At 43.6% G+C, this 12,592-nt stretch overlaps 1 protein-coding gene across 3 annotated transcripts in view; it reads left to right on the forward strand.

Annotated features, from left to right (window-relative positions):
* Window positions 1-12,592, forward strand: part of LOC146363086 (RNA-binding motif, single-stranded-interacting protein 3-like) — a 294,258-nt gene that overhangs the window by 222,154 nt on the left and 59,512 nt on the right. For all 3 annotated transcript variants that reach the window (XM_084919066.1, XM_084919068.1, XM_084919067.1), the window contains exon 8: window positions 4,849-4,928. In XM_084919066.1, coding sequence (XP_084775192.1) covers window positions 4,849-4,928 — 80 coding nt within the window. The remainder of the gene's footprint in view (window positions 1-4,848; window positions 4,929-12,592) is intronic.

The raw sequence follows: 12,592 nt of genomic DNA on the forward strand, positions 1-12,592 counted from the left end.
CAGTTTGGGCTCAAACCACTGACTTTCTGATTAGTAGACGAGCTGCTACTAATATGCTTTTCATTTTAGACAATATGATGAAATATGATTTGATTCTTCCTCTAAGCCTGTTTGTCCATCCATCTGCATATGAGTTAATGAATGCTTTCAGCTGTGCAAAAATTAACAGATACCACCAATGATTGTGTGTGTATTGTATATAGTAATAGTATATATAGTAGAGTAACGGATGCTATTTTTCCCAAAACAAAGTCTGAATGACTGAAGAGTTTGTTTCTTTTTCTACTTAGAAAAGTTTCCACTTCAGCTTGTTAATCCCCCAAAGTCATAAACCGTTCTGTCCTTGTCCTCGACAGCAGCCACCAGGCTCTCATTCCTCTCCACACATTCCTTCCCTGTTTACCCAGAGGAGGCCAATGACGGCCACAGAACCACCATCTTGCAGGGATTTTTCTTAATCACCTGCTCTGGCTGAACTCCTCTCCTATTCCCTGCTCTATTACCAGGGGTTACAGCAGGACAGACTGGCACAAACACACAAAAACACACACGCACACACTTGCGCACCAATATGAGCATCTGCAGAGTTAGACCTTTACGCAGGCGTACACACTTGTGAATATGCACGCGTGCATGCTCGTGTGCACGCACGCAAACACGCGCTGAAAAGCAAGCTCTCACACGGAGACACAGGTAGGCAGCCTCCTGCAGACCAACAAGCAGAGCACAGCAACAACCTGCCACAGGCCACCTGTTCAAGAAGCTCTCGGTGGGAGGAGGAAGACGCATGACGGAAAGGGAGGGTGAGACATGAGTGTGAAGCAATGATCAGATAAAAACTTTAGAAGTTAATATACAGAGAAAGAGAAGGTGAATGAATAGAGAAGGAATTGAGGAAACTTTTTAGAAGACTGAGAAATACTAAGATGAATTTAAATTTTCCATGAGCGTTGGCGTGTGATGAGTAAAGAGAGTACAGGTCAGGGAAAAGGGTAAAAAAAAAAGATCCAACCAAAGCAAAAATAAACAAACAAAAACCAACACAATTGAATGTTTTTTATGAATTGGAGAACTCCCATTAGCTGTGTCGACAGACATACAGACAGCTGCTGAGGGCTGGGCTGTGTGGGGCATTAGAGAGAGTAAACTGAGCTAAGTGTTTGTGGGCCGATCCATTACTGTTATCAGAGCCCATTACTCCATCCCCAGCACTAATCATTGCAGACAGCAGCACCTGATGCCATTAACCAGCAGCGCACACAGAAAATCCAGCCCGCTTCACTGTCTACCTGGCTGACTCGCTGACTGACTTGTTACCCCAAAAGCTTGACTGACCAGCAGACAGTGAGTCTGACTGGTTTGCTTCCCTGTGAGTGTCTAACAGCCTGTCCGCCATATGCACTTCATGTCTACTTACATCCTTTCCGTTTACCTTCCTGCTGTGCAGCTGGAGGGAAAGAAGGAAAGATGTTATTGTGTGTAGGAAGGCTAAAAAATGCAATGAAATACAAAGAGAAGCTTTGCTTCGACATTCAGTCAGAGAAGCGCTAAATAAACAGCGAAGAAGGGGGATGCATCCAGCTGCTATTGTAAGCCTGTCTCTTTTAAAATGGACAACAAAAGCATCCCAACAAACAACCTCAAAACGGCTTGCGCTTTGATAATGGAGTCCACACCACAAAAGTCATTATTTCATAAGCACTACAAGGTTGTTAAGCTTGAGCGATAAAGAGGTTAGCTGTGCTTCAGGCAGATCCTCTCCGTGTCACTAGCCTGCCTCCTAAAGTGAGAGCATTATGAGGCAGTAATTTCCGTGTTCGTAGGACTGTGCTGAGATTCAGTGTTTGGTGTGGATTAGGAGCATATTGCCAGCGTATGTTGTAAACATAAACACTCGATGTATGCAGTTCCCGGTATATTCACTTCAGCTTTCTGATGTGGCACCTATATCAAAAAATCTATAGCATATAAACAGAAATAAATAAACAATGAATCAAACAATGATTTCTTATCAAATTAATTAATTAATTAACCAGCTGGCTGCTCTTGTACTTCAAGTTTAGTAGTAGTTTTTTTGTTTTGTTTTGCTTCTTTTGAGTGAAAATGTGCTGTGTATAATTTAATATATCTTTTTGAATATTATTTTATAAATTAAAGTCATTTTTAGAAACTCGTTATGTTTTGCAGTTAGCTGAGTTGCATTGGTTGGTTCATATCGGCCTTTCACTAACACACGTGGAACAGAAGGAAAAGAGTGAGGGCTGGGGAAAGGGAGGATACAGGGTCAGTGAGAGATTGATGATGCCAGGAAGTGTGAAAGATTATATATTCTAAAAAGAGGAGTAGGGAGGAGAAAAGGGGAGAACGATTTTGATGTGGATAGGGCATAATGTTGAAAGAAAAGGATGGACACAGTGGGAAGGAAAGGAGGGCACAGAAAGTGAGAGAGATGGGCCAGGAGAGAGGAAGGATAACGGTGAAAGATGGAGGAAATAACCAAGGTTGAAAGACGGGGAAGAATGAGAGAGACGTCAAAAAGAAAAGGTGTAGACGGGCTGGGAGTAAGATGGATGAGATGGAGAGCGCGATAAAGAAGCTATGGTAAAAAAGAAAAGAAAGAAAGATGAAGGTAGCGATAGCAGAAGGATGGGAGACAGAGGACAGGGAAGGGGGAGGCTGACAGGATGATATGAGTATTTTAGGAGGTGAGGGAGAATAAAGCATGAAAATCTGGAAGGCAATGAATTCTGCACATTCCAAGCGCATATTACCATAAAGACATGGCATTCAGTCAAGCCTGGATTTAAAAACTCTCTCATTTTAATATGTCTTCTTTGCGTCTGTAAGGGAATCTGCAATATATGCACAACACGGATCGTGCAAATTCATGCAAAAGGATATTTGCTTTTTAATATGTTACTGTCTTAACACAATTGAAATTTTCAGAGAAATCCATTGCACATTGAAAAAGAAAATCCTAGCGCTTTACTCATGTAGGCTGTAATATGGAAGGTGTTTAAAAATTCTTGTAGCACACACAGTTAAGCTGCAAGTCTGCAAGTCAAAGGAATATTTTGATATTATTTGCTCTTACATCAACTTGTAAGAGAAACTGATAATTAAGTTACATCTTTGGATTTATGGTCTGAAACCCTGTATCCCTTACACCTTTTCAATGTCAGATAGGGTGTGTGTGTGTGTGTGTGTGTGTGTGTGCGTGCGTTGTAGATCATTTGCTGTAACTTTCCGAAAGCAGCCAGCCAACGTTCACGCCCACCTCATGCCATGAGCGGCCAGCTGTGTGGAGGTGAAAGAGGAGACAGCCATTGTAATTGTCTTTCAAACTTTTGTTGTTGTTGTGTGTCCACCTGTGGAGCTTTTGATTTGTAACACTGCAACACAGCGAATGCCTGAAGTGTGTGGCCCTTCTCTACGATAGCCGTTCTCCTGGTTTGGCCGCACACTTTTGATTCCCAGTGTGGTCAGCAGCAAGTCTGAAGAAGGTCTCCCAGCCCTTATCTTAGCTTTACAGAAAAGAGTTGCTCTCAAGCACACGATCATTTCTTTAATATGCCAAAGTGAGAGTACAAATTGTTTTAATTTACTGGTGTTCAACTAGTAAAATTTATTAGCCTAGGGCAATAATTCTCTGTAGTTGTCACTGTGAGGCAACTAGTCTAGAATTCATGAATGCAGTGCTCTCAGCCCATAATAAGTCACATTTACTAGGAAACACCCACCAAGGATTCTGATTAGTTTTCTGAAATGCAAAATTGCATAGAAAATATGTGCATGTGTGTATATTGGTTACATCTCCTATTATATTTCAAATCTTTGGAGCTTAAGTTGCTCAAATTTCCTTTAGGGTATCTGTTTATTGTTGCAGAGCAGTGTGTGTGTGTGTGTGCGTGTGCATGTGTGTGTGTATGTGTGTGAGAATGACAACAACAACAACACTCATATGCATTTGAAATGTACGTGTTTTGATGTTATGTGTGTATGACATTAGTGTGTGTAGGCTTGTGATGTGAAGATCAGAGCCCCCCTGCTGGCCAGCTGCTTGGCCTGTATATACTCTTTGATCCTTTGGTTGGAAAAGTGGAGACGAGTCAATCAACTTCCTGTGTTCTCTCTCATCTTCACACTGGAATTGCCTTTTATAAGCATGTAATTTCTACCTTCCCGTACCACCTCATCTTTCACGCCTTTCACCTACTCTACAAAACTTTCTATGCTTTGTCTTTTCCGTTATGCGCAGAAAAGGACTGCATAAACACCTCTTTGCCTGACAGCCCTGAATTTCATTATGAACCTCTGACTCATGTAACCAGTGACTTGATACGGCAGATCAGCTCTCGATAGTCTCACTGCACTATTAGTATGAAAAGACTGATGCTACACAGCCAGCAGGACACAGTTTAGGGGGTGATGCTTTATGGTTGTAAATGTGTCATCAGTGACACTATTTACCCTGCCATCTTCTGTGTGGCAGGGGTTACAGTCAAAATGGAAATGATGTTGAGTTGTCAAAAAAAAAGAAAAAGATGTAAACACCTGCAACACTGCTCTCTGTTGGCCGAGGTGACGCTCGCCTCGATGTATTACGGTTTACCACCAATGCGTTTCTCATTTTTTTTGTCAATTAGTGCCTCAATTTTCATTCTGTTTTGTGTCATAAAGAAAAGTTCATTTTGCCAAAATGCAAACTGTTACGTCTCCCACATTCTGTAAGACTTTTAGGGCAGATGATAAATGGAAGGTTTTTAATGGCTCCAGAGTTTTATGCTTTTAAACTTCTGCTACAAACAGATTGTTAAATTGAACCCTACATGCCGCATGTCGTTGCAGGATGGAGTCTACAGAGAAATGTGAAGTAGTGATACAGCACTTCAATGGAAAATACCTGAAAACCCCACCAGGCATTCCAGGTGAGTCTCACCTCTTTTGCTTCACATTACTCGCACATCACCCCTTCCCTTTCTTTTTTTTGGGTGGGGGAGGCACCGTTTTGCAATAAGGAACTGCCTTTCTAATTCACTTATGGTAATTCCTCATCTCAGATCTGCCGGACAGCTTGATAGATTGCGTACACTGCTGTTTCTGACATCTGAAGCTAACTGTCGTGGTTCTGGCTCAATAGCTGATGGTTCTATAGGTCTCTTCCTCGCTCGCTCTCTAATGTCTTCACTCCATGTCACCGTCTCTCTCCCTGGTGGTGCTCAGGCTGCAGGCTGGAACTTCTCGGGCAGGAGAAAACCCTCTTAATATTCACACTCATGCCTCTGTGCTGTTCTTCGCAATCTACTTAAGAGCTTGCACTCTCCCCTCGTTCCTCCTCTGCTCCTGCTCTCTCTGTTGCGGTGTCCTCTCGCCTTCCTATCGCTCTCTTTTCTGCAGTCACCCTAGACAGTGGCCAAGGAGAAAGCAGACAGGGAAACATGGGTGAAAGAAAGAATAGCACAAAATGGAGACAGATGTAGAGACGAGATTGTACCTCGCCGTGTATCGGTGCTGAAAGAGGTATCACAGTTCCACAAGTAAGCAGGCAAGGCATTGGAAAAAGAAGCAAGTCTCCAGGGGAGTGAGAGTATCAAGAGGTGGCAGTGGAAGAAAAGTGAGTTGGAAGGGAGTAAAGATATGGGGAAAAAAGTGTCAGAGGAAAAGGCCAGGATGAAGAAAAAATGCTGCTTAAGCACTTTTGGGGCCAGGTGCTGCAGCAGAGTCTCCCGTGTATCCCAGCAGTACATGAGGGCCAGACGGGGTGATACCCGAGGAGATCTCCTTCACCACTGTGGCAGCTATATTAACACTCACACCTCCAACCAGCAGCATAGAAACAGACCCATAAATCGCTCTCCTCTATCCAGTAATATCTCAGAAAGACTGGATTTAGAATCTCCGTATGTGCTCAGTCACTGCATAACCAGCAGCCATTAAAGGCAAGGTGAGTGGTTATATTGAAGTTGAGCCGTAATAGGAAACCTTTAAAGCTGTAATATCAGGCTGACCTTCCCCTTTAAGGGTCTATCTCCCTGCCGCTCAGGCTTTATTATTGTTAATGGATTGTTCAGGCTTGTGCCAAGCATGGAGATTTACCGCCCTGATCGAGGAAATCCTTCTGTGGAATTAAGAATGGTTACGTTTACAAGGTCTGCTCTGGTTCAGTGCTGCTATGGTCCCAGCTAAAAGGTCTATGAAAGCTTCTCTTTCCTTGCTTTACACCTGAACTTTTACTGTTCTTCGAGTTGTTGCCATTTGTGATATGTGGTGATACGGTACTTCCAAAGGTTGCTTTCGGTTTATTAGCTTGGGCTTTAGTTTTGTAGTTTTCGTCACAAGCCTGATATATTCACCTGAATTCACCGGGAATTTGGGAATCTGATGAAACGGTACCACGCAACCTGAAGGGAACAAGCTGGCAAGCAGTTAGAGAAGCTATGCATCCAGATTATAGCAACCAAAACTTGAGTAAGCAAGTCAGAATTGTTAGTCAAGTTCCTCTTTGGATGTGGCAATTGTGTAAAAGGGGATCAGGTCAAATACTTGAACCTTGTCGGACTTCTTTAAAAAAGAATTATAACTTCCTTCCAAATACCAGATTAAGTAACACTGATATGGTAGATGCACAAAACCTATAAGGTAGCAGCTGAATTTTCAAGTTTGATGTGCTGGTACGCTGCAGATGCTCTCAGATGTTCTGATGATGAATACTGATAGAGTAATGCTCCCTGTGATGTTTTATACTTTTTCCATAGTTTTCAGTTCACATGAGGGTGGGGTGGAGATGAAGCTGTTCTTTTTTCCTCTATGATATAGTCCATGTTGACTTGCTGTCTCCTAAATGGAGATTTCTGGACATTTTGCAGTTATCAAACTCAGATGTTCCTTTGCTGAGGGCCCTACGGCTGTTTCTGTTTCTCACAGAGGGAGAGCAAACAGCCCTTTAGTAAAAGTGTATTTTTGTGTGTTGGGTTGCCTGAAAGTGCACGTGTTATGCGTTTGCACTGCATTTGTATTGGTCTCAAATTTATGCGTGTTCACATTCATGCACGTGTATTTAAATTTCTGCATTTCCAAATGGGTGCACATACATACCGTGTGCTGACAGTGTCTGTGTGTGGGTGCCTGCATGCATCCGTGCGTGTGTGTGTGTGTGTGGTTGTGTGTGTGTGTCATTTTGGTGGTATTTCCCCAGAGCCCTTTGCTATGCAGGGCAGCTTCTTCATCCATCCTACTTTGACAGCTCAGCAGCACCCCCCGGGGGGCTCCCACCACACGCAGCACAGGCGGAGTGTGTGTGTGTGTGTGTGTGTGTGTGTGTGTCTGTGTGTGCGTGCATGAGTATGCTTATGTGACAGCCATGACTGTTACACTGTGTGAGCCTTGACACACGCACAAACCACATAAGCACAAATATGGCCATGCACCGCTGACTTTGACCTCAGTGGAATGTCAGCATCCATATAATGCTAATGAGAAACTTCTTTTTTCTTTCTCTTACCACCATTTAGTGTTTAAAACATGCTCTCAAGCATACACAACACATTTAGAGTAGCACTCCCAACACACATACATATACGCACACATTTCTCAATCATCAGGCTTACTCCCCCAATCCTCTCCAGCCGATATCTGACAAGCCTCTGCATTTCCGGCTTAGCCACTCAATCACACTGTGTCAAGAGATGTGGCCGTGTGTGTGTGTGTAAGAGGGTGAGTGTACGCGTGCATATGTGCAATTGGGGATTGTACTAGCTGCCTACCTCCACCCAGGTGTGTCCAGTGCCAATACAAAAAGGATATTGAGTTGTAACCTTGCTGTCCCATACCAGGAAGTAAATATCTCGATGTCAGGTGCCAGGTCATCTGGTAAATTCAACTGACCATGGGAAAACAAACCAAAAGGAAGTCACCATGTTGGCAGGAAGTTAACCGTGAGTTGCTGATAACAGACCAACACAGAGAAGAGGAATTGTGGAGATGCTAACAGATGGCAGCTAATAGCGCCATAGACTGAGTCCATACACTTCCTGCTTAAATTTTAATGTAATAACATCTGACTTCCTTGTGATTACATGAGATATTGAGTTAATCTACAGTGTGAAAATATGATAGCAGATGGCAACTAATGATACTTAACAGCTTCCCTTTTCTTCCCATTAGGTTTTCTAATGAAATTCTATGTAATTTTCTATGAGATCCAACTACATGCGCTACATAGATACACAAATGAACTCATTTTTTGATCCGTGGTAATGCCATCCTCTCTGAATGCTCATTTTGATCAGAGATGATTTAGAAGTGCGTTAAACAAGAGCTAGTGCTTTATTTCTGTCTGCAGTAAATGTCAATTGCGAGAAGACACGTTGCATTCTGAGAACTTAAAGTGAATATTCGTGTGTGTGTGTTCCAGCAAGTTCTACAGAAATGCGTACCACAGTACTCGCATATAGATGCATCTAATCAGCAGTCCAGGTCAGGTTTGTTTGGTGAGGCCTGGTTGATATGAGAGGTGCATAGCAGTCGTCCAACAAACCAGTCACCGAGGCCTGCTCCAGCCGCTCTGCTCTGCCCACGTCTGATTGTGATTCAGAGAGAGGGACATGATCGATAGCCCTGCTGGAGCACCACAGCTGTTTAGCTATTCTGTGCAATGCGGCAGCCGCTCTCCCTGTCGCTGTGGTCGGCGGTGAGCGTGCATACAGTATACGTGCACACAAATATAAACTCATACACAACGCATGCACACAGATGAAGAACATGTCCTTTACACCCAAAATATACATACCGCGTGTCGTTTCAAATATTGACACACGCACATTCTCGGATGCTTCCAGCTGATGCTGCACATATAAATGAACATGTGATTTCTGGCCGCACGCAGAAATCGATGGATTGAATCACGCGAGCACGATCTCCTCCTTTTCTGAGAAATGGTCAACTTTTAAGTTGGAGGCGAGAATAAAGACTTATCCTTGTTTTTAGTGGATGTGGATTTACTCAATAAACAAAATAAATGGAATTTATGAAATGTGACTACAGCTATAAACTATACTGAAGTGAGCCCAACAGGGACGCATTATGATTTACACTGCAACCCTGAGCACTGGGAAAGTCAAAGGAAGCGCAGATAAAAAGTGATTTAATCCGCTGGCTCCACTGAGCCTCGCTGATTAAAGCCCTTCGTCCCACAATGCATTAAACAGCTTAGAGATGACACCCTATGGTAAATGTAATTCAGACCAGAGATACATTAGCCATTGTTTGTTTTTTGGCAGGTGAGTAATAACATGTACATACCTTACTGTGTGGCAGCAATGGCAGAAAGAAAATTGATAACCTGCTCCACTGAATCGTGTCTCTTTATGTTTTTTAACTTAATTTTAGAGTCAGCAATCAGCAATGAGGTTACGTGCAAGTAGTGTTGAGCATCAGAAAAGGGCAGCGCCAGACTTTGATGAATCTAACATTCGCTTGGACGTCTAACTGTGCAAACAGAGATTCAGTCCAGACTGAATGTGCAGTAACACTGCAGCTTCTTCCTTTTCACTTCCGCTGGTACCGCTCGCTCCGTTGTCTTTCTGCCAATATGGCAGCAGAGCTGCGAGTCGGCTCCAATATTGTCCAATGGATGCTGGATAAATAATGAAAACCACATCAGGAAGCAGCCACAGTGGCCTTGGGAGATGGAACGAAGCGGAAACATGCAATATGTACAAGCTTTTTCCTTTTCTTTTCTTTTTTCTTTTCCTTTCTTTTTTTTAACAGAACGCTGGCATTTTTCTCTCCCTCTCTGTTTTTGCAATTTCCACTAGTCTCTGTCTTTCTCTGTCCAAACTCTCACTTTGCCTCACTTACTCTGTCAGTCACAGTGCTCTGTTATACAGAAGAGGTTAATTTAGGCCTACAGTAAAAGCCATATTCTTCAAGGACACTTGTGGTGAGTGCCAGTGCTTTCCCCACCCTCAAAAATGGTTATTGTTGTGTCTTTCAGAATACTGATCAGATAACCAGTTTGATAATTTGTCTGTTCTGCCAGAGATCTAAATAACACCCAGGGTTTTATAAAAAACACTACATCTGTCAGGATAACAACAGACAGAATATACAGGGTGCACTCTTTGCCAACCACCTGTTAAATAAAATATAGTAAAGACAGGCCAAAAAAGTGCTGCCCCACCAACACTTTCCATCATTATGTGCGGATCACAAGGCCTGTGCAGCTGAGGTTGGGGGAATTGTTGCTGGGGGTGGGGGCAGTTGCAGGAAAGAAAATTCCTCCCTGTTGGCATCCTCACCAAGGCAACAGTGCCAAGATAGCAGAGACAGCCCACGGTATTAAAACATCCCTCACTGAATTAAGGCAAGTCCCAAATCACTTGGTAAGTCACAAAAAGCCCTTCTGAAACTGTCAGTCATACTTGAGTAATCTATGTTAATTTCTGCCATCCCTCCCACATTCCCCTGGCTAATAACTGGCCTGTCGGCGGGCCTCGTCTCTCTCTCCCCTATGGCGTGTAGATTTAACGTGCAGCCAAGTAGGTTGGCAACTTGGCTGTCAGGACGTCTCAGACATGGCTGCCTTTCCAAGTACGTGAGAGCACGCGTTTCCCATGATGCATCTGCGAGTCATGTGTAGTTTGTGTTCTGTGAATTTTTTTTTTGTAGCTGTTGTTATCCTTCCTCGTTTTTTCGTCAGAAACAAAAAGGTCAAATCCATTATGTATTGATGATTAATTTACCGCTTCTGCTGTCACTCAGTGCGAGCCAGCCATAGTTCTGTCTCTGTATGTGATCCTCAATGGCAATCAGACAGCTTTTCAATATACTCCGCCACAGATAATAAGTGGCCACAAAACCTCAGCGCTTTCCTCGGGATATTGCATCATAATGAAATCTGTCCTCTTAGCATGAACCTTCCACCCCCACCTCTGACTTCACCCTCCTCCCATTAGAGGCGGGACACACAAGAAGTTATTATTGGCATGCCCAGTAAATCAGACAGCTTCCTGAAAAAAGGATCAATTTCCCCCGATGCACTTTCTCATTATAACCTTATCTCGCCTACAGACAATAATCTGGATTTGACACGCTTTGTTTGTTTTGCCACTGAACTGTATCATTCATGAGCAAAGCCAACGGTTAGCAGGCAGGAGGAGGAGAGCGGAGCTGCTCCGAGTGGATCTGTCACTGAAATATAAAGTATTCAGCTGCTGCTGTTCCCTTCCACTGAAAATGATATAAGCCCTTTGATTGGCTTCAAAGTTTGTTTAGGCAGAGAGGAGGTAGCTCCGACTCCTGGAGGGGTTCAGGCGGGAACGATTGACTTTGCTCTCCACTCAACCGCATCTAATGTGGATGGAGACAAAATGAAGGAGAGTTACCACGAGGAGAACCCCCCCACAACAACCCACCCAACAATGGAGAGTAATAGAGAGAAATATAGCAGGAGCACAATAGAAAGGAATAGATTAGGAGCTTTGGAGATGTGACAGGAATAAGCGAAGAAGATAAAAGAGAACAGATGGGGAAGGGCAGAGGGGGAAGAAAGTGATGGGTGGTGCATGGAGCAGAAGAGAAAGGAATGAGAGTTGGATCAACCTGTGCTTTTTGGAAGGTTAAATTTGAGTAAAGTTTAGGCTGCTGCATCTCCAGCAGACGAGATGAAAGAATGACATTGACTGTACGACCGCTTCCTGAGCTTGACCGCCGCGACCCTGGCCCAGCTGTCCGCGATGTTGATCCCCTTCTATTTTCCTCCCTCTCACCCCGCTCACACCTCTCCTTGCACTTTTTGTTGCCCTTGCTTTTATACTCTCTCTCATGGCTCCCTCCCTCTCTTATCTGCCCTGCCGCCACTGTCTTTCATCCCTCGCTCTCCCTCTGCACGTACACCCATCCTTTCAGCCTGCTATTCTTCGCACACTCCTGCTCAGACATCCCTAATGCTCATCTATGTTACCAGATACAGCTGAGTGGACACAATATTAATGCAGGAAAACTAAGCACCTGAGGCTTCTTTTATTTATAAAGAGCGTTTTTCCTCTATTCTCTGGTTGACATGTGTTCAGTCTGTCCATTGATGTGCTTGCCTCTGTTATGCCGTGGATTCACCGTGTGGGCAGCTGCCAGTTGTGTCAGAAGTTTGGAGGTTCTGTAGGTTAAACATCAAAGTGGAGTAACAACAGGGTTGAAAGCTATTGCGAACATGGCTGAGAATACCGTCTCTAGCATGTAACCTCATAACAAAATAAGCCGGTGAAGGCCGTGCTGGCGATGTGGTGCTTAAAATGGAAACATCTCAGCCTTTCTTTAACCAAAAGTCTTTAAGCGTATCAGATTTGGTAATGAGAAAGTCCACGCATACGAGCAGACAGAGATGTTGGTAATGACAATTGTAGCTGCTAAACATTAAAGCAAGGCGGCAAAACTTTTATTGTTAATGGCGCATTTCGTCCCCAGTGGGAGCACAATGTGCTGCACGAAGCACGAGCTATCACAGGAGAGGCCGTCATAAAATTATAAAGTTAATATAAAACCGAAATAAAAGCAACCTGAAACCTGATTAACGTAACGGTGTGTGTTTAAACAA

This window comes from Perissodus microlepis, chromosome 22 (assembly GCF_051167445.1).
Source record: "Perissodus microlepis isolate ML-2025 ecotype Zambia chromosome 22, ASM5116744v1, whole genome shotgun sequence".
Classification (NCBI taxonomy): Eukaryota; Metazoa; Chordata; class Actinopteri; order Cichliformes; family Cichlidae; genus Perissodus; species Perissodus microlepis.